The sequence below is a fragment of the Myotis nattereri genome (genome assembly GCF_964212035.1).
Source record: "Myotis nattereri genome assembly, chromosome: 12".
In the NCBI taxonomy this organism is placed as follows: domain Eukaryota; kingdom Metazoa; phylum Chordata; class Mammalia; order Chiroptera; family Vespertilionidae; genus Myotis; species Myotis nattereri.
Window position 1 is genome coordinate 79,591,514 of NC_138087.1, and position 24,670 is coordinate 79,616,183.

General features: G+C 61.0%; 1 protein-coding gene across 1 annotated transcript in view; it reads left to right on the forward strand.

Annotated features, from left to right (window-relative positions):
• PRRC2B (proline rich coiled-coil 2B) overlaps nt 1–23,388 on the forward strand; it is a 77,584-nt gene extending 54,196 nt beyond the window's left edge. The window contains exons 15-32 of the mRNA XM_081103979.1: nt 4,155–4,371; nt 4,988–7,057; nt 8,047–8,225; nt 8,814–8,959; nt 9,466–9,607; nt 11,090–11,172; nt 11,655–11,840; nt 11,970–12,167; nt 12,564–12,650; nt 13,288–13,392; nt 13,526–13,712; nt 14,390–14,484; nt 15,257–15,384; nt 15,802–16,042; nt 17,416–17,592; nt 18,376–18,467; nt 20,276–20,357; nt 21,448–23,388. Coding sequence (XP_080960105.1) covers nt 4,155–4,371; nt 4,988–7,057; nt 8,047–8,225; nt 8,814–8,959; nt 9,466–9,607; nt 11,090–11,172; nt 11,655–11,840; nt 11,970–12,167; nt 12,564–12,650; nt 13,288–13,392; nt 13,526–13,712; nt 14,390–14,484; nt 15,257–15,384; nt 15,802–16,042; nt 17,416–17,592; nt 18,376–18,467; nt 20,276–20,357; nt 21,448–21,582 — 4,550 coding nt within the window. The 3' untranslated portion in view covers nt 21,583–23,388. The remainder of the gene's footprint in view (nt 1–4,154; nt 4,372–4,987; nt 7,058–8,046; nt 8,226–8,813; nt 8,960–9,465; nt 9,608–11,089; nt 11,173–11,654; nt 11,841–11,969; nt 12,168–12,563; nt 12,651–13,287; nt 13,393–13,525; nt 13,713–14,389; nt 14,485–15,256; nt 15,385–15,801; nt 16,043–17,415; nt 17,593–18,375; nt 18,468–20,275; nt 20,358–21,447) is intronic.
• Nucleotides 23,389–24,670: the final 1,282 nt, after the last annotated feature.

Genomic DNA, 24,670 nt, shown 5'->3' on the forward strand with positions numbered 1-24,670 from the left:
CTGCACCTGCCCCTTCGTTCATGGGGCTTGAATCAAGGATGGATGTCTTTCGTCACTTTTGGAACCTTCTCTTCTAGCTGTCGGTTCAGATATTAACTTCTCATTCTTTGTATCCTTTCTTCCTAGGACTTCCACTTGGAGTTTTTTGTACTTTCTCATTCTGTCTTTCAAGTCTCGTAAATATGAAAGAGGTTATCTCAGGCGCCTTCTTGGAAAATGCCTCCGAACCTTTTCCAGTTCGGTCTTCTCTCCAGCTGTGTCTAATCTGCCTTTTTTTTTTTTTTTACTGTCCAGTGAGTTTTTAATTTCAGTGACTAAATCACTAGAATTTTTTCTCAAATCTGTTATTTTTTGTCATATTTTTAATTCCTTTTATGCTTTTTAATCATTTAAAACAGTTTCCTAGCGTTTAACAGATAATCCTATTACCTGAAGTCTGTGAGGAGGTGTATAACCTGTGGGTTGCTTTCCACGCGTGTTCTGGTGATTTGGGATTGCACGTTCGTTTGTCACAGAGCCGACTTATTGTGGGGACCAGTAGGGCTCGGGCTGAGAGGCCATCCCTCTCGGGTGGTCCCCTACCCTGGCCCAGGCCAAGACGCAAACGTAGTCGTTTCCCTGGACAAAAGCGTGTGTGTTTCTTACCTGCCTCTGACACCCTGCTGGCAGGTCACGAGTGTGCTGTGTCCCACCGACGTGAACGTAAGTCAGGTTACGGCCTGCAAGCAAGGGAGAGCGCCAGCAGCGCGGCGGACGGTTTCCCTGCCATGCTTGTTTAGCTCAGGTGCAAACCGCTTCGCCGCGCAGCCCTTGTTTCGGCCTCAGCTTTCCTCTTCGGGTCTTTTTCTCAGCTTGTCAACCAGTATTCACGAGATGTGATGAGCAGTACCTCTATTCTTTCCATCCCTCTCTTATTATGACTAAAGTTTTAAAAAAGATGCACCACAGCAGAGAAGAACGTTTGGGTGAATTGTGTGCAGACACTTCCTCTGATTGGCCGAGTGACTCTGGAAGTAGCTGGAAGACAGTCCTTTGTCGGAGGACAGTGATGAGTCTGACATTAGACCGACTCGAAGGCACAAGAGACACGTGATAGTGTCCGACAGTGAAAGAAATTCCGAAGACGATTGGGCAGAAAAAAGTATTTAACAGCCTTGGAGGATTATACAAATATTTCCGGCACAATTGAAGACCCACAAAGTATAAGTGAAGCAACCAGTTTATTTTTTTTTAATATATTTTTATTGATTTCTGAGAGGAAAGGAGAGGGAGAGGCAGAAACATCAATGACGAGAGAGAATCATTGATCAGCTGCCTCCTGCACACCCCCTACTGGGGATCGAGCCCGCAATCCAGGCATGTGCCCTGACCGGGAATCCAGCCGTGACCTCCAGGTTCATAGGTCGATACTCAGCCACTGAGCCACGCTGGCCAGCCACCAATTTTTTGATAAGGATTTTTTCTATCTCATTACCTCTCAAACCAATTCATACCATTACCAAATGCAAAAATACCACAAACCTCTGCTAAAACTTCAGCATGGATGGATGTCACTTATATGGATATAAAGGAGATTCTTGGTTTAATTTTGTTGCTGGAACTAATGAAGAAGCCGGAATGCAAAGATTACTGGTCAACTGATCCTTTACTTGTTCACCCATATTTCTAAAAGCTATGACTAGGAAGAGGTTCAACTTCTTTTTGTTGTTGTTGCAACTTCCCGATAGACACGGGTGAAAGCAAAAAGTTCCAACAGACTGTTACCCGTCTGACAGATTTTCCCGGTTCTTGGCATCATATTTACCAAGATAATTGCTACACAGTGTGCCTACAGCTGAGCTATGGAAGGTAAACGCTGTTCTGAGGAGCAGGAAGGGAGAGCCGTGGTGCTGGAACTACAGAAGAGCAGCCGGTCTCGGTGGAGGACACGGCCCGTGGTGGCCTTGGCTTTGCGCAGCGTCCCAGCTGCAGCTCCACGGTGCGCAGAGCCCATCCCTGCGCGTGAGCTGCTGACGACCAGGCCCGAGGTTAGGTCGCGGGGAGCCCCGCTCAGTCCCAGCCCCTGGGCTCGCGGTTCCCCGGACACCCGGCTCTGCGAGCACCGTGTCCGCTGGACTGTCCAGCATCTCCGTGGTGGAAAGTGCTTGTGGCAGGAGGGTTTGTCGGGAATAAGGCTCTGCCATGTTGCCACGAGTTGGCCGACGCAGTGCCAAGCGGGTCAGCCTGCCTCAGTCACTGCTTGGTAAATGCTGTGCAATGCGGGTTCCAGAGAGCCCACCGCTCCCTGACTCTGAGGGTCCACAGCCAGAGGGAGCTGGAAGCACTGGCCTGAGGTAGAAGCACAGTCCCGGCCTGGCTCAGCGTAAAGGATGAGCACAGCAAAATGCTTGGCTATTAATAGACTTTGTGAAGAAAATATTCGGAAAATCAGATCTTTTTTCTCCACAGACTGAGGCCCAACGAGACCTTTATATCATATGCACCAGCCGGACTCCCTCATTGGATAGCTGGGGACAGTGGCATAGAGGGCACAGCGTCCCAGAGCGTTTGTATCTGGCAGGGCCCCCACTGCTCAGGCCACCTAACAGTGCATCGTTACTTACGCAGCATGCTGCCCTCCTGCAGGAGTGTGGCTGTCCCTCCTGCGGGAGTGTGGCTGTCCCTCCTGTAGGAGTGTGGCTGTCCCTCCTGTGGGAGTGTGGCTGCCCCTCCTGTAGGAGTGTGGCTGTCCCTCCTGTAGGAGTGTGGGGGCCCCTCCTGTGGGAGTGTGGCTGCCCCTCCTGTAGGAGTGTGGCTGTCCCTCCTGTGGGAGTGTGGGGGCCCCTCCTGTGGGAGTGTGGCTGCCCCTCCTGTAGGAGTGTGGCTGTCCCTCCTGTAGGAGTGTGGGGGCCCCTCCTGTGGGAGTGTGGCTGCCCCTCCTGTAGGAGTGTGGCTGTCCCTCCTGTAGGAGTGTGGGGGCCCCTCCTGTGGGAGTGTGGCTGCCCCTCCTGTAGGAGTGTGGCTGTCCCTCCTGTGGGAGTGTGGGGGCCCCTCCTGTAGGAGTGTGGCGGCCCCTCCTGTGGGAGTGTGGCTGTCCCTCCTGTAGGTGTGTGGCGGCCCCTCCTGTAGGAGTGTGGCTGTCCCTCCTGTAGGAGTGTGGGGGCCCCTCCTGTGGGAGTGTGGCGGCCCCTCCTGTGGGAGTGTGGCTGTCCCTCCTGTAGGAGTGTGGCGGCCCCTCCTGTAGGAGTGTGGCTGTCCCTCCTGTAGGAGTGTGGCGGTCCCTCCTGTAGGAGTGTGGGGGCCCCTCCTGTGGGAGTGTGGCTGTCCCTCCTGTAGGAGTGTGGCTGTCCCTCCTGTAGGAGTGTGGGGGCCCCTCCTGTGGGAGTGTGGCGGCCCCTCCTGCGGGAGTGTGGCTGTCCCTCCTGCGGGAGTGTGGCTGTCCCTCCTGTGGGAGTGTGGCGGCCCCTCCTGCGGGAGTGTGGCTGTCCCTCCTGTGGGAGTGTGGCTGTCCCTCCTGTGGGAGTGTGGCTGTCCCTCCTGTGGGAGTGTGGCTGTCCCTCCTGTGGGAGTGTGGCTGTCCCTCCTGTGGGAGTGTGGCTGTCCCTCCTGTAGGAGTGTGGCTGTCCCTCCTGTGGGAGTGTGGCTGTCTCTCCTTTCCTGTAGGAGTGTGGCGGCCCCTCCTGTAGGAGTGTGGCGTTGCTGTCAGCCTCGGGGTGAGCAATAGAAGGAATGAAACCTGTTCCAGCTCCTTGCCCAGGTTCTGAAGCAGGTAGTGCCAGCCCGTCCGTGGAGGCTCTCGGTGGGCAGCTCACCGTCCCTGTGTCCGGCCCCTCTGCGCACGGAGATTCTCGTTGCTGACCGGCCCTTGCTGGCCTCCTGCCAACATTGATGAACTCTGGTTTGATATTTCCAGTTTCCATTGCCAGTTTTATACGCCCTCTGTCGAGGGGTCCTTGATCTGGAAACTGAGGCTGGACGTCCCAGGTCTGGTCTCTCACTAGCCGCTCAGATGGTGTGCTGTGGCTTCAGAGCCGGTGAAGTCCCCAGAGATGGGCCTGGGAGTGCCGCGCCCTGTGACGGTCAGGTCACTGCTGTCGTCTTTGAGCCTTTGGTTGACCTTGAGGTTGGAGCACAGTTTCGAACGGATGACCTAGGTCAGTTCTTTCCCTTTTCAGGACTGATGAAGCCCATGGTGCCCCCAGACTCCGTCAGTGGGACTAGCTGTCGCTCTGAGGACCAGAGCCGTGTCCCCCAACTGCAGGAAAGAAAAGTGACCGCCGTCGACCCAGCCCCTGTGTGGAGCCCTGAGGGCTACATGGCATTGCAGAGCAAGAGCTACTCGCTGCCTCCCCCAAAACCCAGTGACACTTTGGCCATGGACATGCACGTCAGGTGAGACACACGTGGTCCTGCCAGCCTGCACCCACAGGAGACTCCCAGGAGACCCTGCCAAGGGGAAGGGAGCAGGAAGGACCTGCCAGGGCCTCTGGGAAGGAGAGCGTGGGGGGTGGCTTGGATGCTGGTGTGTGTCGCTTGTCTGATGGTGAGACTGAAGGCCCAGGAGAAATCGGTTCAAGGCTTGTCTCTGAATGGGGCAGGGCGGGGGTGGGGACTCTGGGCTCAGCAGGCCGGTTGAGCTGTGGGGACTCCTTCCTGTGAAAGCAAAGCAAGCTGGCCCCGCCGGCAGTGCCAGCCTCTGCGCGGACCCCAGGTTCCAGCTGATCGAAGCAGAGGATCCCACCACTCCGTCTCCAGGTGGCACGCCGCGTCCACCCTCAGCCGCCGCCTTCTTCACTCTGGACTCCAGGGCCACCCACCAGTCCGTGGCCCAGCCACTCTGAGACCTGTTTAAAGATAGAGGAAATGTTGGTGCTTATGTTTTTCTTTTTTTTTCTTTTTTCGTTTTTGTTTTTTACATTTTTTTCTTTTGAAAACTAAACTGTGTTCAGCATGGAAAGCAGGAACCAGGCTCCAATCACATTGACTGGTTTTTCTGGTTCCTTTTCAGGAGTGAAAGCGCTTACTCTGCCTCACCCGGAAGGTCAGGGGGCGTAGGTGCCCCGCGCGCTCCCCTTGAGGAGAGAGTGGAGGAGTACTTGAGTGCTTTTGACAAGAAGGCCCAAGCAGACTTTGACAGCTGTGTCTCTTCCCAAAGAAGAGGCCAGGAGCTTTTGTTTGCACCCCAAGACAGTGTGCAGGACGCAGGCGCTCCTCGGGGCCACACCCCAAACCTCCGGTGTTCCCCACGGGAGCCCGACTTTGCCCTGGCTGAGAACAAGCCAGACTATAGCAACTGGGACGTTAGCCCCCAGCCCAAGGCCGACACAGCCAACGGTGTGGACAAGGAGGCGCCCCGGGAGGAGCCGCCCTTCAGTGCCTCCTCCTGGGAGAAGGAAGGGAGCCCCCACAAACAGCCGTCCCTGGAGCCCGAGTGGACCCCCGAGCCCCGGGGCCCCGGCAGCCAGCAGCAGGAGCAGACCAGCAGGACCCGGCGGTCGGGGCCCATCAAGAAGCCGGTGCTGAAGGCGCTCAAGGTGGAAGACAAGGAGAAGGAGCTGGAGAAGAGCAGGCCGGAGCCGGGGGAGGAGAGTGCCTGCCCGCCCCCGGAGGAGGCGCCACGTCACCAGGACGAGGACGAGGACCAGGAGAACGACCCCACGCTGGCCAACGCCGCCCCCTCCGCCTCGGAGGCCCCGGGCGCTGCCCGAGATGGCGCAGGCCGCTCTGCCAGCAAGCCTGAGGAGGACGAGCAGCCCGACAGGGCCTGGGAGCCCAGGCCGGCCCGGGAGCCCAGCGACACGCCCCTGACCAAGAGGAGCAACTGGATCTTCATCGACGAGGAGCAAGCCTTTGGGGGCCGAGGGCAGGCCCGGAGCCGCGGCCGCGGGTTCCGAGAATTCACTTTCCGTGGCCGGCCTGCGGGCGGCGGCCCCGGCATCGGGGGCGGGGGGGTCCTCGGGGCGCGGGGCATCTACACCCACAGCCAGAGGGGCGGCCGCGGCCGGGGCCTGCGCGAGTTCGGGCCGCCCGAGGACTTCCCCCGCGCCAAGCCCCGGCGCCGCATCGCCAGCGAGACCCACAGCGAGGGCTCCGAGTACGAGGAGCTGCCCAAGCGGCGGCGGCAGAGAGGCTCGGACGGCGGCCACGAAGGCTCGCTCCTGGACAGGGAGGAGGCCGCCTCCAGGAAAGGCGACTTCAGGGACTCGTGGCGGTCCCACAGGATGTACCCCGACGACCACAGCGGCCTGGAGGCCAAGAGCCGAGGCCCGCGGGCCTTCGGGCGCGCCCTCCCTCCCCGGCTGAGCCACTGCGGCTACGGGCGGAGGACCTTCGTGTCCAGGGAGGCCGCCCACTGGCAGAGCCGCAGTGCCGGTGCCTGCTGGCCGGACCACGGCTCCCCCGACACCGGCCCGCGGCGGCCCCCCGACAGAGACTGCGTCCCAGAGGCCTCCCGGCACCCCGAGGCCCTGGGCGCCAGGGGCTGCGAGGACGGCCGCCTGGAGGACAAGAGGCCCTTCTTCCCGGACGACCACGGGGCTGACGCCGAGAGTGGGGAGAACCGGCCCTTCCGGAGGAGGCGCCCCCCGCGCCAGGACAAGCCCCCGCGCTTCCGGCGCCTCCGGCAGGAGCGCGAGTCCCTGGGGGTGTGGGGGCCGGAGGAGGAGCCCCACCTGCTGGCGGGCCAGTGGCCAGCCCGGTCCCAGCTCTGCCCCGGGGACAGGAGCGGCGCCGTGGGCCGCAGGTCCCCCGAGCTCTCCTGCCAGAACTCCTCTGACCACGCCAACGAGGAGTGGGAGACGGCCTCCGAGAGCAGCGACTTCAGCGAGCGGCGCGAGCGGCGGGCCGGCTCCGGGCCCGAGCCCGGCTCCCACGCGGACGGCAGCCTGCCCGGCGCCGGCATGGGGGAGAAGAAGGAGTTGGCCAAGCGGAGCTTCTCCAGCCAGAGGCCCCTGGTGGACCGGCAGAGCCGGAAGCTGGAGCTGGGAGGGTTTGGGGAGAAGGCTGTTAGGCCAGGCGGTGGTGACACCTCTCCCCATTATGAGAGCCAGCAGAGTGGGACGCCTTTGAAAGCCAAAAGGTAAAACAAAACAAAATCCGGGTCCTTTTGTTGCTTGTTCTGTGATCGAGCCGGTGTTGCGAGCGGCGCTCCATGCATGCGTGTCCCGCCGTGTGTCGGGCCGCCCCGCACCCGAGGGGCTGCCGCAGGCCTTGTGTGTGAGCGTCTCCCTCGCTCGCCCCTGCACCGTGTGTCTGCTTCCTGTGGCGTTTTGTGGTTGTGGCTTGAAAACTAAAACCAAAACCGGAGTCCCCTCCCCGGTGGTCCTCTTACGTGGCACCTGTCCCAGGAGTTCAGCCTCCTTATGTGGCCTTGGGATTCCCTTGTGGGGCCACCGCAGCCAGGTGCCTCTCCGAGGCGGCTCCTCCCCGAACGGCTCTGCTCCCAATAGCGAGCAGGTCTGGCACCTGTGGGCACTGCCACTGCGTGATAAGACAGGCAGTAGCGCACGGAATGGGCAGCCTGAGCCTGTGAGCGGCTGGCCGGGATTGGAGGCTGTGATACGGATGCCCCAGCTCAGTGCCCGTGGGCTGCCCAGGCTCAGGAGAGGGACCTGAGCATGCGGAGATGCTCCCACCTGCCCCTGCTCAGGTTCGGGGCAGAGCCTGGGGTGACTTCCCCGAAAGGGAGCCACAGGGCATGCGGATTCTTGGGTGTCCGTGAGTCTAGCTTCCCAGGACTCAGATGCCAAGGCCTGGCTTTGCCTCTAACTTCTGCCCCAAGGCCTGGTGGTGGCCGAGGCTGGGGCGTCTGATGGTCAGTGTTGTGACAGGAGGACGCCCTGCAGCTCTGTCCTTTGTGGAGTCCTGTCGAGCTTGGCTCACAATGGGAAGGCAGAGTACTGAGCCCTGGCAGGGGCGGTGCGGCTGGAGGGGGCCTCCCCGTGGCCTGCCCGGACGCACTGCTGCCGGGAGTGGCTTCCATGGTGCGTGCTGTGTGCTTAGGTGGTTTTCCCCTTCCTTCCCCAGCCGCGGTCGCTTCTGAGCTAACGAGGTCCCCTTCCCTTCCAGGACCCCGGACGAGGCCTTGCCAGGAGGCCACAGCAGTCACTACACCCTGGAGCGGGCTGCCCATGCCACCTCTGGCGTCCCCGAGGCCGCCGGTGAGAAGGCAGAGGAGGCCACCCTGGCTGCTCAGAGGGTGGGCGAGCAGGGAGAGGCCATGAAGCAGTTTGACCTGAACTACGGAAGTGAGTCTGTTGCCTTGCATCTTCGGGGGAGGGAGGGGGCCGAGCCGGGTGAAATGGGGCCTCGTGCTGCAGGCTGCCAAATCTGCCCTCTCACTGTGTCTGACCCTCTGAGGGAGGCTCTGGGCCTTGTTCCGGGGCACGGAGGTGGGCAGAACAGATGCGCCCCTGCACTTGTGTTTCTCACAGTTTGCCCAACTCCTTAACTGCCCTACAGTGCCCACCCCCCACCCCCTATTGTAAAGGTGGGAACCCGAGGCACAGAGAGGTTGAGTGGCTCATCCAGGGCCACATGGCTAATTAGGAGCAGAGCTGGGACGGGTGTCTCTATTTCCAAAGACTTTTCTGGGCTTTAGTGTCACTTAGGGCTGTTGGGTTTGCGTTGACGGTTTGTTAGGGCACGTGTGAGGGTGTGGAATCCCAGCTCATTCTGTAGACATGGTGAACTCCACGGCTCCTGGGAGGTACCAGCCAGGCACTGCCCGGCCTTTGGAGCTGAGCTGTCCCAAGATGTCAGGTGCCTGTGGGGCTGGGTTCTTCTTGGCTTCCGATGAGTGGAACACCATCCCTTCGCGTGAACTCTTGGTTCAGATTCCATCCTCGAGAATTGTGGGACCAGCCCCGGGGAGGAGACGGAGGTGGGCTCCATGGTGGGTGAAGGCTTCATCGAAATCCTGACCAAGAAGCAGCGCCGCCTGCTGGAGGAGGAGAGGAGGAAGAAGGAGCAAGCTGCGCAGGTGAGGAGCGTGAGGGAGGAGGAGCAGGGTGGCGGGTGGCACCAGCCGGTATGGGGAACCACAGCCAGGAGGCTCCGAGTTCTGAATGGAGCCCAGGATGGGAGGGAGGAGGGAGGAGGGAGGAGTGTCCCTCAAACACCGCCCACAGTGGATGACCCCTTCCCTGTTCTCAAAGAGGGACGGTCCGGTGACAGCAGCTGGAGCCCAGCGGGGGCGGTGCAGACGGCCTCAGCCCCACGTCTCCTCCCCCTGCGCCCGTGGGACCCTGTGCTCACACGGCTCCCGTGGGGCAGTGCACACTGTCCTGTTGTCTGATTCACCGCAGTCACTGGCTGTGAGCCCCTGCCAGGTGTGGCATTAACACTCACTGGTGGTTGAGGTCTTGAGATGAGCGTCCCAGCATCGCTGGGGCGAGTTCTCTTGGTCCTGATGCTCCAGAGACGTTTGCTGGGAGAAGGTCACGTGCCTGACCTTCCGCGTGGCCTCCCCCACCTTTCTTCCCTTAGGTGCCTGGCAGAGGCCGGGGCCTTGCCTCCCGCGTTCCTCCTCGGTTTGCAAAAAAGCAGAACAACTTGGGCCTGGAGCAAGGCGATGTGCCCGTGCCGGGCAGCAGCCTGGGCACCGAGATCTGGGAGAGCAGTGGCCAGGGTAAGAGCTGGGGTGCCTGGGCCTAGATGCTTAGCCCCTGCCTGTTCTCTTTTTAGGGAACATCTGCTTTCAGGACTGAGAATGTGGGTGGGGCCTAACCTGCCCCGGTGTCCTCTGAGCCAGTGTTAGCCCCACCTTAGCCCCGGGGTGGCTGTCACCCTGAGCAGGTGTAGACTTTCCCTGCCTGGCAGTTGCTGGAAGAGCAAAGCGTTCCCTGAGTCTGGAGACCTGGAGACGGGTTGGCCCCGCCCCCCCTCACGAGGGCACTCCAGCTGGCCTGGCTCCCTTTGCCCGCGGCACTTACCCTTTCCTGTATGTGTAGAGGAGCGAGGAATAGCTGCCAGGAGGGGCACCAGGGCCAGGGCTTTGTGATCTGTGCCCTGGCCTTTCCCAGCCCAGTGGCCTCTGTCCGCCCCCGAGGCTCTCTGACTAAGGTGGACCTTGCTCTTTAGAAAATTTGTTCCCCTGAACTTTAAAAAAAATCTATGTTCAACGCTCTTTTTCTAGTAACTTTAAAAACATAAAACCATCTTAATCAGTGGTTCTCAACCTTGGCTGCACATTAGAATCACCTGGGAATCTTTTTAAAATCCTGATTTCTGGGCCTCATCCTCCGGAAATTGTTTCTTTGTTAGGGGGTGGGGCCACAACATTAGTTACAAACAGAATTTCCGGAGGATGAGGCCCAGAAATCAGGATTTTAAAAAGATTCCCAGGTGATTCCAATGTGCAGCCGAGGTTGAGAACCACTGATCGTAATGGAACCAGTTCCTCTTGAATGCCCACTTCGGACAGGATGGCCTCTACCATCCCGCAGGGACCACAGAACAAGGCACGAAGCTCTCCCCGGGGAGCGTGGAGAAGTCACCCACAGCGCAGCCCAGGCTTTCAGGGTGAGGCCTCACCCTCAGAGGTCCTGGGCTGGGGCCTGGACTCGCAGTTGTGCCACGTGGCCTGTCCCCATTGCAGAACGAGGCTGGGAAGGACTCGGATCTGATGGCAAGAGCCACAGCCTCTCGGAAATACTGATGTCAGACAGTGGGTGGTTGTGTGGCAGGTGTGTCATAGTGAGCAAGTCCGGGGACACCTGCCCCTGGAGCCCGGGAGTGGGCTTCTGTCGTCAGACCACGGTCCGGGCGATCTGAAGGTCACATGTGAAGTCGTGTGGACAGGCACGGGGCCATGGCTGCTGTTGGCGTCTCGGTGGCGGCGGCGTGGGCCTTGCGGGACTGGCAGCAGCTCCCGCTGGTAGAAACACATAGTTGGCCTGAGTGAGGGACGCCTCAGCACAGCAGAGATGAAGTCTGCCTGCGGCCGCTGGGCAGGGGTGTGACGCTCAGACCAGCTCCCCAGTATCAGCTGCTCACTGGCGTGTGGGTGGGGACCGCGAGGACCGTGAGGACCTGGGTTTGTGTACGCCATGCCTGTGCTCGCCTCCTGCTCCTTTCTAATGCCCTGATCCTCTGCTTCCTCCTCCGGCAGCCCTGCCCGTTCAGGCCTCAACCAGCGACTCCTGGACCAAAGCCGCCACGGCCTTCAACAGCTCCGAGCCCGGCTCCGCCGAGGTGAGTGCACTGTGTGCTCACAGGCCGGGGTGCTCGCCGCCCATGTGGCTGCCTGGCCTGGGCTTCGTCCGTCCTGCGGCCCACGCCCTCCCTCAGCCGCAGTGGTTGGCCTGGACCAGAGGCCATTTCCTCAGGCCCCGGCTGGTGGCTGGACTACAGCCTCGGTTTCTGACCTACGTGAGGTGCCTGTGTGAGAGGGAGGGAGAAAGGGGGTTACCCCACCCCTTGTAGGGGAGCAGTCGGGGCTCTCCTTCAAACCGGGAGCGGTGGTCACTCCGTTTGGTTTGGGTCACAAGAGAGATGTGTGTGACCGTCTTGGCCGAGGGCCCACTGGGGGTCTGGAGGTTCGGGCAGGGGTGCCTTTGGCCACATCCCTGCAGCTGTTGGGTCAGGTCCCAACGCGGGACAAGACTGCGCACAGGCAGGCAGCGAGGGGAGCCTGGGGGTCAGGGCTCTAACCTGTTTGGTGCCTTGCACAGCAGGGCTTTAAGAGCAGCCAGGGAGACAGTGGTGTGGACTTGAGCGCCGAGTCTCGAGAGTCGTCGGCGACCTCGTCGCAGCGCAGCTCGCCCTATGGCACTCTGAAACCAGAGGAGATGAGCGGGTCCAACCTGGAGCCCAAGGCTGACGGCCAGAAGGAGCCGGCTCAGAAGCAACCCGAGCAGAAGGTAACCTGGAGTCCCTCCTGCAGGGGCCGGGCCTGGGCAGAGGGCTCGTTGCCTCGTCTTCTGCCCCGATTCCCGCGCGCGTAGAAGGCCGTCTAGTCTGTGTTTCAGCTGCTCTGCTTTCCCATCAAGGATTCGGAGCAAGGCTCAGCGCAGAGCAAGGAGCACAGACCAGGACCCATCGGCAACGAGCGCTCCCTGAGGAACAGAAAGGGCTCCGAGGCGGCCGAGCGCCTGCCGGGCGCCGCCGTCCCACCGGTCAACGGGGTGGAGATTCACGTGGACTCTGTGCTCCCGGTGCCGCCCATCGAATTTGGAGTCAGTCCAAAAGTGAGGCTTTGGTTTATTTCCTTTCTCCATTTTTTTTGTACTTGGAGGGGAAGGAGGGGCTTGGACAGGTTGTCTCCTAGAAGGAGCGGAGGGGTGAGCTGAGCGGCACCGGGGAGCGTGCGGGTGAGCGTGGACAGAGGTACTAGTGAGCTGCCCCCTAGATGCCCTGCCGACGCCAGCCGGTTCTCAGGCTGAGCAGGCGGCAGTCTTCATGGTCTCTGTCGGGTGGGGCAGTGGGCGCGGCAGGAGCGAGGATGAGAGGCAGCACCCTTCCCTCCTGCGCCGCTGGGGAACATGCGGCCATGTTGCTTGCGTGGTGGGTTTTTGGAGGCGCTGAGACCATGTCTCTGCCGCAAGGTGAGCCAGGATCTCCTGGGCTCTGTCCCCTTTTTCCAGGACTCCGACTTCAGCTTGCCGCCTGGGTCTGCCCCTGGCCCCGCAGGGAATCCAGTGGTCAAGCTCCAGGACGCCCTGGCTAGTAACGTGAGTGTGCTTCCTTGTCAGCCCTGGCCCCGCGCTGCTCGGCCGTGGGGTCAGGCAGACCTGGGTTTGAGTCATGACATAATTTCTAGCTGCTTACTATCTTCCACTAGTTGTTTGAATGTTCTACACCCAGTTTTGTGACCTTAAAATGGGGCAGTGTGTTTCCCAAGGTCTGGTTTGGGTAGCATGCTTCGATTCTCTGTTCTTCCAAGTTCTGTGGTCATGTTTGAGATGCGGGGCGAACCACGCTTCCGGACTGAGCTCCCGGGGCCCACAGCATGCTGAGGGCACCGCCCAGCGCAGCAGGAGCGGCTAGCAGGCATCGCTGAGCCTCTGTCACAGGCACCTGTTCCTCAGCCTCCTGGAGGTCTCCACACCTGCATGTCGGCAGCCAGTCGTTATGTTGCTGGCACATGCCCATCCCTGCTAGAGGGCTCTGGGGGGTGTGGGGGCTCTCCTGGGCCTCTGTCAAGGGAAGCCACAAAGACAGCTCTTTGGAGAAGATAAACTGATCTCAGCTGCTGGCAGCTTCATCTTGTGGCCTTAGGTGCACACGACCAACTCTGTGGCCTTAGGGCATTTTGACCGTCGTCTCGCTTCCTCTGCCTGGTTGTCCCATGGCGTCCTGTCTCCCCAGGCCGGGCTGACACAGAGTGTTCCCATCCTGCGGCGAGATCATCACATCCAGAGAGCCATCGGCCTCTCCCAGATGTCCTTCCCCACGGCCGACCTCACTCTGAAGGTAACACCCGTCCTGACCTCAGCAAGGCCCACGCGGGGCCCTGGCTTGTGAGGAGGCGGGAGCGGGAAGCCCCACCCACTGCCACTGCCTCTCCCTAATAGTGTTCATCCCTCTCCTCCCCTTGCTTCCACAGATGGAGTCTGCGCGGAAGGCTTGGGAAAACTCGCCCAGCTTGCCGGAGCAGAGCTCTCCGGGAGGCCCTGGCTCGGGCATCCAGCCCCCGTCCTCTGTGGGAGCCTCCGGTGGGGCCAACTACAGCTCCTTCGGCGGCGTCTCCATGCCGCCCATGCCCGTGGCCTCCGTAGCGCCTTCTCTCCCAGGTATCGGCCTGAACCTCCTCGTGCGCTTCGACAGAAGGGTGAACCCACCGACCATTACTTAGGGAGTCTGTGCAAGTGGGAGTCAGGCTGCCACTAGGCTGGGCGATCCCAGCTTCCCACGGCTGCAAACGGCTCGCACTTGCTTCTGCTTCCCTGATACTCACGGTCCCGGCTCCTGAGGGAGGAGCGAGCCGAGATGGGCTTTGAGTTGGATCCAGGTTAATGGGGGCGGGATCACTCTGCCAGTGAGCAGCTCAGCCTTGACCCTCCGTCCGTGCTCTGTAAAACCAGCCCGGGCGAGGATGGCGCTCCATGGGGTAGCCACGCCAACCAGAGGCCATACCTGGAAGTGCTTGTCTATCAGCTGAATCCTCAGTAACGGACATGTTGTCCTTCCCGCTAGCGTCCTGGTCGTGGTGTGGGTGCCCAAAGGGGGAGGGTGGGGATTTTGAGGTGCCGGCTGCCGAGGTCTCAGTGATGGAATCCCAATAGATCCTTCTGACCCTCCACTGTGGACTCAATAGCAGGGAGATGAAGAGGAACTTGGCTGAGAGACCGAGGCAGCTGCATGCAGTGGGCACGAGGGGCGTGGGCAGGGTGGGCACACCGTGTCCCCTGAGAGCCCTCGGCAGCAGCGAGACCTGATCCTGTTCTGCCTCTGTGGGTTCTGTCTCCAGGCAGCCACCTGCCGCCTCTCTACCTGGATGGGCACGTGTTTGCCAGTCAGCCCCGGCTGGTTCCCCAGACCATCCCGCAGCAGACTTACCAGCAGGTGATGGCGCAGGCCGGGCGGCGGGGCGGGGCGGGGCCAGAGTCCGTGTTTCTTCTTTCTCTGCATCCCTCGCGAGTAACGCCCAGCACCTGCGTGTCCGGCAGCCAGTCAGTGTGTGGGGCATGGGTAAACGAGGCGAGGAGGAGTGGAGCTAGTGCTCCAGGCTCTGCGTAGTTTCCCTTCGAGTTCTCCTCGGTCCTGGCCGGGACTAGCTGAAACGGGATTCTCTTTGGTGATCAGGTATCCTTCTGATGAAGAGCAGCAAGGCCTAGACTCCCAGGCATGGATGCGTTAGAAAGAGGTAGTTTTAGAACGAGCAGGCGTTCGTTTTTATGCGGCACCGGCATCGCGTCCGTGCTGCAGGGGGTGCTTTCTGGACGTCGGACCTGGCGCGGGGCCAGGGCTTGCTGCGCAGACCAGCACCAGGCCCCCCGCGGAGGCGCTGCTCCGAGCAGATTCGGGACGGAGGGCAGAGGACTCGGCCTGTCCTCACCTCTTTAAAACGTGTTCTTAAGTGTTACCTTGTGCAGTTGTGCACGGTGTTGGTCTTCACGGAACTGGGTCATGCTGCATGTGTTCTGTACGTGGCTGTCCACGCACCCTCGCGTGAGCGCCACCTCAGTGCGTGGAGCTAGGGAGTGTCTGACGCGTAGAGCAACAGCGCAGGAAGGAGGTGCTGGGACTGGCACGTGGGGCGGGTTCCAGCCGCGTGCGGAGGGGAAGGGAAGAGCAGCTCGGAGGGCCCCGCAGTGACCCGCTGGCTTCCCCACAGGCTGCCGCTGCCCAGCAGATCCCCATTTCCCTTCACACGTCTCTGCAGGCGTCAGCCCAGCTGGGGCTGCGGGGCGGGCTCCCCGTCTCCCAGTCACAGGAGATCTTCAGCTCCTTGCAGCCCTTCAGGTGAGACGGGGACAAGGGCTGGCGGCTCACAGGCGGAGCTCAGGCCTTGGCAGCCTGCGCACTCGTCCCCTTGTTCTTGGGGTGAGGGTGTGGTGGTCCCTTACAGTTCATTCTTCGCTGTGTGCAGGAGGGGCTGTGGGCCTGCCCCCACGCCTCCTGCCCACTGCCTCCAGCTGCCCTTGCTGTGTCTCACGTCCAGTGCTTTTGGCATCACATGGGTTTCCTGCGTTTTGTATGTTTGTCCATTCGTTTAATCCAGTGATGCCCAAACTGTGATCCCTAGACCAGCAACATGGGCACCATCCAGGGGGCTGTTCTGAGCGTCGAGGGGTAGGGCCAGCAGAGTGTTTTCGCAAGCCCTCTGGGTTCTCACACGGGCACTCCCACACCTGCCCTGGTGTCGTCTGGCTTTTGCAGGTCGCAGGTATACATGCACCCCAGCCTGTCCCCGCCCAGCACCATGATCCTTTCTGGAGGCACCGCCCTGAAGCCTCCGTACTCGGCGTTCCCCGGCATGCAGCCCTTGGAGCTCGTGAAGCCCCCGTCGGGCTCCCCCTACCAGCCCATGAGCGGAAGCCAAGCCCTGGTCTACGAGGGCCAGCTCAGCCAGGCGGCCGGGCTGGGTGCCTCCCAGATGCTGGACTCCCAGCTCCCCCAGGTCAGGAGCCAGTCCCTCCCCCGACTGCTTTTCCCTTGCCTGCCTCTCGCTGTGCTGACTGGCTGCTGTAGCTGGAATCAGGTCACACGCTCAGCCCCTTCTGAGGGGTCCCATCCCCTCTGTGTCGTCCCCCCCCCCCCCGCGTCTGGGGCTGGAGGTGAAGTGGTGATGCTTCCCGTTCTCCCCGCTGTCTTCTGGACCTGAACTCATCCGCTGGCTGCCCACGTCTCTGCTCTAATATCTATATCTCACCGCATCTCAACCAATGTGTTCAGACATCGGGTCCAAAACATGATGTTCTCCCTGGGCCTTGAGGTGGTCCAGTCCGCATCACCCCCTCTGGGCCTTCAGCAGGTCTGTCGGCTCTGCATTTGGAAAGTATTCGGAGTCCAGCCGGTCCTCGTCCCTGCACCCCCCTGCCCAGGCTCCTGCATGAACTCCCGCCCCCTCCCTTTAAAATGGGTGTTGTACGCAGACGGGGCCTGGGTCCTAGAGGCTCTGCCTGCCACGTGTCTCAGTGATGCAATCCCAATAGATCCTTCTGACCCTCCACTGTGGACTCACCAGCAGGGAGATGAAGAGGAAAGTGACTGAGAGACAACGTGCCCCCTGCCCCTCCTCTAACCCCCCTGGTCCGGACATTCGAAGTGGTCGCTTAGGCCTTGCAGTTGCCTTTCTCTTTCACAACGTGCTTGTGCTTCAGAAGCTTCCAGGAGGCTCCAGTTTGGTTCCAAGAACCCTGACCCCGAGCCTTGTCCTCTGACCTTAGAGGCAGGCAGTGGCGGGCTGGCCCGGTGCTGCATGGAGCGGGCGAGGGAGCCTTCCGGCCTTGCTGTTCTCACCTGGGATCTGATCCACGTGGACGTCCCCTCCCGAGCCTCTCTGGCCCTCCCTAGCTTTTCTCCCACCCCACCACCCGCACACGCACACGCACCACACACGGGGTGTTGTGTCCAGCATGGCACCGCCCTGCCCTCGTGGCTCTGGGTCTGACAGTGTCCTGGCGCTTTCCCCGCACAGTGTGCATTCAGCGAGCCTTCACTGGGTGGGAGCGGGGCGGGCTGGAGCACACACGCCCTTTCCACCCGGGAGAGGAGCCCCACCCGCCAGGTGGCACTGGCCAGCTGCTGCCGCCTCACCCCCTGCTGCTTCCTCACCACCCACTGTGCCAGCGGCAGGCCTGCCCCGCCGCCGAGTGTGAAGTCCCTGCGGCTCTGAGGGAAAGCGAGTCTCCCACTGCAGGAGGCCTCGCTGTGACTTGAAATAAGAACCTGAATCTGAGTGTGCTCGCTCTTGGGCGCGAGTGTGAACAGTGGTTTGTGACTTTCTCCCCCACCACCACTCCCTTTCCTGACTGTCCCTGTTGTCAGCAGCTGACGATGCCACTGCCCGGCTCCCAGCTGCCTCTGCCGCGCTACGGCTCCGGACAGCAGCCCCTGCTCCTGCCCCAGTCCATCCAGCTGCCACAGGGGCAGAGCCTCTCGGTGGGGGCCCCTCGCAGAATTCTTCCGCCCGGGTCCCAGCCTTCGGTCCTTAACACCAGCAGAGAGGTGAGCGCGACTCCATCCTGCTGGGGTCCTGGGAGGGTCTCCCCAACCCTCCGGTCAGCCAGACACCACTGCTGTGGCAGGACAGGCCAGGGTCTGGGGCGTAGCCTCTGGCCTTCCCACGGCCAGTGCCCCTGGCTAGTGTGCAAGCTGGCCGTGGAGACAGCTCAGGTGTGCGTGGCCCACGCAGGAAAGAGGTGTGTCAGTCCATGCCTGGTCCCTGTGTGGGCGTGGGAGCCCCGAGGGGCCAGTTCAGGTGCAGGTCCTGGAGGCCCAGGTAGAGGATGCCTGGGGCTGGAGCCCAGGGCCCAAGCCCCACGGTTCTGCTGAGGGTTCCTCCTCAGGGCAGAGACGGCCAGGCAGCGCCCGTGGTGGTGCTCAGCTCCTTAAAAGGGAACAAGACCTTGAGCCTCGATTTCTTTTTTTTTTTTTAAATATATTTTATTGATTTTTTACAGAGAGGAAGGGAGAGAGATAGTCAGAAACATCGATGAGAGAGAAACATCTATCAGCTGCCTCCTGCACACCTCCCACTGGGGATGTGCCCGCAACCAAGGTACATGCCCTTGACCGGAATCGAACCCGGGACCCTCCAGTTCGCAGGCTGATGCTCTATCCACTGAGCCAAACCGGTTACGGCTAAGCCTCGATTCCTTTAAAAGCTGCCTCTCTATCCAGAACGTCTCCTGGGTCTTCCTGGGCCCCCTCGGCTGTGCGCAGGGTGGTTCAGCGAGGGCCAGGCTGTCTCCCGGCCACCAACCAGCAACCTTTGCTTCCGGTCTCTAGTCCTCTCAGATGGAGATGAAGGGCTTCCACTTTGCCGACAGTAAACCGAATGTTCCTTCAGGAGGCTCCGGGCAGTCACCACAGACCTACAGGTAAAGGGACCAGCGGGTGCTGAGGGCCCGGGAGGGCGGCACAGGGCACCGAGGCCGGGTCCCCTCGTAAGCCCGCGTGTCACCAAGATATTTCAGTCATCACTGGGAACTCAGGGACTGGGTTTTGTTTTTAACCCTCATCCCGTGCTCTGCATTGGGAGAGCTTGCTGGGAAGGCGGGGAAAGGAACTGCTAATGTTGTCAGCGTCGGGTTGACCCTGCCTGCACACAGCTTTCTTACCAGCTTCTAGAACAGGCGTCAGTGGCCACAAAGGCACAGCCCTGGGCGGGAGGACCTTCCTCCCCAGGACCTGGTGCTGCTGGGCCGTGGGCCTGGCTACCCAGGACGAGCTGCCCCTTTTTGCTTCCTCTGCGCCCGTCTCTGCCTCCAGCACCGGTCCCAGGGCCCTGAGCTGGATCAGAGGTGGCCCTGTATGAATTGTCTTGTTCAATTACTTGAGTTGCAAAGGCAGCAAAGCTCTGGGTCTGCCAACTTTCTCACCCCAGGGAGTGCGTGTGGACTTGGGAAGGCAGCATGCCCGGCTTCGGGCCCAGGGTCAGTGCAGTTGACTCCTGTTATGTCTGGGAAACGCCTGGGAACCGTCCTGTTGGTAAATGAGTCAGACAGACGTGCAGCTGGCAGTGCCCTGGGAGAGGCCAGCGGAGGCTCCAGCCCCACCAGGTCCTCTGGCCCGGCGCTCGGCCCGCTGCTCCCGGAGTGCGAGGCCTCGGCCTCGGCCCCTGCTGCTTCCTTCCATCCCTCCAGCCGCATTTCCAGAGAGAGGGATTTTTGTGAATTTTCCCCCATTTCATCTTTTCTGTTCTTATTTTCACTCTCTTGGCTTCTTTTATTTTTCTTAGTTCGCTGTATTGTGCGATCATGTTTTTCACGTGGGCCAGAGCGACAGAACTATTAGAGACCTGTGGGCAGCAGCACAGAGCCATGTGTACATGGAGGGAGGGAGGGAGGGGCGTGGGAACAGGCGCTCGGTCTCCCTGGGCACACCCAGGGAACGGACCCGCCTGAACAAGAGCCGCGTGCGCCCACCGTGTGGCAGTGGCGGCCGCTGCCCTGGGGAGCCTTTAGGAAGCATGACCCGTAGCTAAGGAGCCTTCGTTGTGCAGGTGTTTTCATGGGGGCTGGGAACGTGGTATGTTTTTATAGAGAAGCATTTCCCACTTTTTCTGGAAACGACTTCTGAGGCGTGTTCCGCCACACAGGCTCCCCCGCTCCAGTCCTTGGGGTGCTGTGTGCAAGGCGGCTCTTCGGGAGCCGTGCTCCTGGGCACAGCCCGCTGTCCGGAGTCCTGGTGAACTCTGCACACAGCGCTTCGCACACTTCCTCCAGGAAATCATTTTTTCACCAGCACCTAATTACCCTTCCCGGGAACACACTAGGAAAGGTGTTCTACAGTGGCGTTCCTTTTGGTGTCTCTCCACCCCCCACCCACAGAAAGGGAAGACTAGAAAACTCCTGGGCGCGATTCCTGGGTTTAGAGACCTTTTATCTGGCCATCGAGTCACGCTGGTCCAGACCCTCCAAGCCCCGAGAGACTCTTGCTCCTCCTGTCCGTCCATCTGTCTGGCCAGTCTCTGCCCGCAGTGGCGACCTCGATCTCTCCCCCTGGGTGCCTCTCCCTGAGCTGCGTTGGAGGTGCCAGGGCGACTGAGCCCGCTCTTCCTCTGAGCTCGGCTGCCTGTGGTCTGTTTTCCTCCGCCGGGAGGTCTGCGAGCCGGAGCCAGGCCGCGCGCCGGGCTTGACTGCCTCTTGTGGTGCGTGTTCTCACCCCCTGCCTTTGGTTTTTTCAGGCCTAGCTCTGCTAGCCCCAGTGGGAAGCCCTCTGGATCAGCAGTTAACATGGGCTCTGTGCAGGGACACTACGCTCACCAGGTAGAAGATGGCTTTCCAGACCTCCAGCCCCGACGCTTAGGCCCGTCTCCAAGCGCCAAAAGAGAAGGGACTGCCCACCCCATTTGCGTGCTCCTCTTGTAAAGAGAGGCGTGCCCTAGCGCTTAGAGCATGGCGCCAGGGGCCGAGTCCTTCTGGCGAAGGCATTGCTCCTCCTGACGGGCGTCTGGATCCTTCCTTGTCCTGCAGAGAAGGGAGGATGCGGAGTCCCCGGAGAGGTGACGCCAGCAGGTGGACTAGCCTCCTAGCGATTCGGGCTGTGAAGGTGCTGGGACTGGGTTAGGTCTGTGGGTCAGCGCTAGCAGTCGGGCGTGCGCGTGAGCGTGCGCACGTAGCCCTAGTAAGTGCCGTGTCTCGTCTGCCTGGCTGGGAGGGACCACGATGGCGTTTCCTGGCCGTGGGGCACTGTTCTCCCGCTGCTCTGAGTACGGCAGGCTCCGGGGCTCGGACGTGTCAGCTCAGGCTTCTAGGTAGAGCAGCTCCTGGCTGGTGGAGGCGGAGGACTGGCCACTCATTTCACTTCTCCTGGCATGGCTCCCGGGAGGGCCGCTCCTGGAGGAGCCCGGATTGAGCTAATGCTCATGGTGCGGGGCAGGTTGAGGCCGGTCACTCTGGTGCACTGCCCAGCGCTGACCTGCGCGTAGGGGGACCCTGATGTGAACCTGGGGAAAGGCTCGCGAAGGTCCGGGAGACCCACGCCTGCCTGAGGCCCCGCCCCCTGCAGACAGGCGGGTCTCGGGTTTTGTCCCTGTGGGCATGGGGTGCACTGATTTGGGAAGGTTCTTGAGTCGGCCTTAGCTGGGCGGCCTGTGGAGGCCCGCGGGCACCGCAGAAGGCTGCCCGGAGGACCGGCGTCTTCCCGCCTCCGAATCGCTGCACTCGGCGCCTGCGGAGGGGACACAGCGCCGCCGTGTCCTTCCTGGGAGAGTTGCTTCTAGTCTGTCCTCCACCGAAGGATGGACTTCTTAGGGTAGCTCTTCTCTGTGGGGCTCAGGAGCAGGAAGGGGGGCTGTGTAGCCACCGACGGCTGCTGTGTGAGGGTAACTGCTTTGTCCCGTTCATCTGTCTAAAGGCCAAGCCACGAGTGGATGAGAAGCCCGGCCTGGGAGCCGTGACCCTGCAGGAGGCCCCCTTGGCCGCCTCCCAGATGAAGCGCACAGGAGCCATCAAGCCTCGGGCGGTGAAAGTGGAGGAGAGCAAGGCCTGAGGCGCTGGCCTGGCCGCCTCACCGTGGGCAGAGCCGCCGCTCCGTCAACCGCCTGGCCGGCCGGCAGAGAGAGATCCTCTCTCCACTCCTGACAGCTCCGACGTCCAACCAGCTTGCACCGTGGATTGTGGCATTGACCTGCTTGCTTTCATCCGAAACGGCAACAGCCCTTCCCGTCTCCTTCCCGCGCCCCGGGGCGGCCCTGAGGATGCAGCGCGGGCAGCTCCTCGGGCAGCTCCTCGTCCCGCACGGTGGTGCGGCAGCAGGTCCTTTCCTTTGAAGCTTTTTGTTTTAAAAAGCAGCTAAAGCAGCCAAGGTTTTTACAGAGAAAGGAAAACAGAACACAAGCGATGTCTGTGTAGCTGAACTTTTACATGCTCTTCGCCAGCTCCCCGGCCCCGTGTCCGGCAGTGTGTTCCCCTCCTGTTTAGTTTGATGCATCGCTGTGAGACGCCCTCCTGCTCTTCGTTGGTTAGCCTCTGCGGCCACATGAGGCACCGCACGGGCACCCCGGTGTCCGGCTGCGCTCCGGAGCCCACGGGCAGCCCGTGAGCTGGGGTTTACGGAAGGGTTTCTGTCCCGGAGTCTAAAGCCAGGGACGTGCTGGCCGCTGGCCCTGCGGTGAAGCGCGGACACAGTCACTGGTGCATCCCGAGTTGGCCTGACGTGTGAGCAGGCAGCACCACGGCCCCACCCACCTCCCGCGTCTGCTCGAGGGCTCCGGCACCAAGGGCTGCTGGTTCACTCACGCCCTTTCCAAAAGCCTCCACCTTCCTGCACCTTTTTCCGGGACTCCCCCCCCCCCCCCCCCAATCCACGCTGGGGCCTGCTGCAGGGCTTCCTGCTCCTCCCCTCCCAGCAGCAGGCCCAGGTGGTGGGACAGGGCGCCTGAGCTGAGCAGTGAGGTCAGCCTTTCCAGCCGCCGGCAGGTCCAAGGGGGAGGCTGTGTTGCAGGGCTGGCCGTGGCTCTGAACCGGCCTGGGCAGCCACCCCAGTCTGCAGAGCTGCCTCCAGCAGAAGGCTCGCGTGAGCCATTTCACCCTGCGTTTTGTTGTTTTTTAAGAACTAGAGTCGCCCCAGATTCTGTCATTCCGAGGAAAGGGAGGAGAAGGCTAGAGTTTTGCACAGGCCCTTCGAGGAACTAAGCAGCACCTACAGAGAGGGCGCTGCCACTGGTCCCAGGGGACCTGGCTCAGCCCGTGTCCCTCTAGGTGTGTGCCGGCTGCTCAGGCTGCTTCTCAGCTCTGTCCAGGGTAGGACACGGGAGAGAGGGCCGTTGGGCTGCTGGAGCAGCTCGTGCTGTGATGACAGGTTTAAGGACGGGACACGGCCTGGCAGAGCTCCCGTCTCGAGACCTGGAGGCCAGTCTCCTGGGAAGAGCTTTACTGCTCACTTGGTCGCTTTCTGCACCCCCTCGCCTCACTGTTCACTGGCTTCTCTTTTCCCTTCATCTCCTGAATCTTTACTCTGGAGTCCTGTCCTCACTCTCCTGCCCCATGTGCTCATCTGCCCTGCCCCCCCCCACCCCCCCACGAGAGCTGCTGCCTGCCCCACTCCCCGCTGCCCCCATCGCCCGCTGCCCTGCAGGAGCCACACGCTCGCTGCCTGAACACCTGGGAACCCGCCCAGACCCTCCCACCTGATTCGGGGGTCCGCTGCTTGTCTAAAGCAAAAGAGGTTTTCTCATTGTGAGACTCCACAGAACAGTCCTGGATGCTGTTACAAACTCAAGGTGTGCCCTCCTGGTGATCCTGACAGAGCGACAGTGCTTGTTTGAGGAAAAATAAAAACATGGGGTCACCTGCTCTCCAGCCCTTTTCTCTGCCCTGTATTTTCTACTCCCCGCCCCCCAATAAAACAGAAAACACTAGAATTTATTTATATGTATTGTTGTAGGTCTAGGTGAAGGAAGGAAGTGTCCCACTGCGCTATTTATAGATGCGTCTGACTGACCTGTGCAGGAAGGCCAGGAGCTGCATGTGACCCTCAGTGCTTCTCCGCCTCGTGTGCCCAGCTGCGGGCGCTTCCCCCCGAGACGTTTCCAGCTGGACTCGGGCAGAGGGTAGGCCCGGGCCTGCTGGCACCCCATCCCTTCCTTGGTCTGATTAAATGCAGTCTTTACTGCAGAGATGTTTTAAGGTGCAATCTCTTCCTTTCGCGTGGTTTTAGAGCTAAGCTCAAGGTAGTAGGACTTTGGGTCTTATTTTGGTTTCAAACCCCCCTCTTCAGAGCGCATAACCACGCAGAGGCCTCTGCCAGGGCGTTTTGGGGCCTTTGGTGGGAACAGGTGAAAACCCAAACTTACCTTTTCTGCTGCCGAGATGGGGGTGGTGTCCACGCCCTCGTGCACCTTTGCCTGCTCGTCAGAGTCGCCCTCGGATGCTGGCAGCTCTGCCCGGCTGTTGACGGTGCAGCCGCCGCTCCGCACCAGGAGCTGATGTAGCGTCCGTCCAGCGTCGGCTGCTCAGTGGAGTAAGATCCCAGCGTGTGGGGTCGTGTGTCTGAGAGGCGGCGTCCACCCACTGAAGATTCTCTGCCAGCTGTTCGGTCTGGTTTTCTTTACTGTTACTCACCCCTTCTGTCCACACTATTGTTTGCAAACTTGGAATCCATACACTTCTGGCTCCAGGTTCCTTAAGGGTAAAAACAAAGGCTGACGGACACATTTCAGAAAAATCGGTTTGCCCACTTTCAAAGCTGTGGTCATTCCAGCCGCTTCTCAGAGTGCTGCGCATCTTGCTACACACCGGCGTCCGTGCTCCCCGTGCTCCGCTAGCCCCTTGCCCTCCTGCCTCCGGACCTGCCTCCTGGGTCACTGGTGAGATCTGTGACTGATGCTCGGAGCCAGAGGAAAGGCGTGCAGGTGTGAGGTCGTGGGGCAAGCGGTACCGCTCCTCCCTGCGGACCGGCTCCCCTCCACCAAGTAGCTGCGTGTTGCCTCTCACCTGGACTTGTTCCTCCCACCTGCAGAGCAAGCCTGGGTCGGAAGGTCGGCTGGAAGTGGCCTTTGACAAGGATACTTGAGTATTTGTGCTTTGTCGTGCTCTGATGAGTGGGACGTGCAGACTTCAGAAAGCCAGCCCTTCCG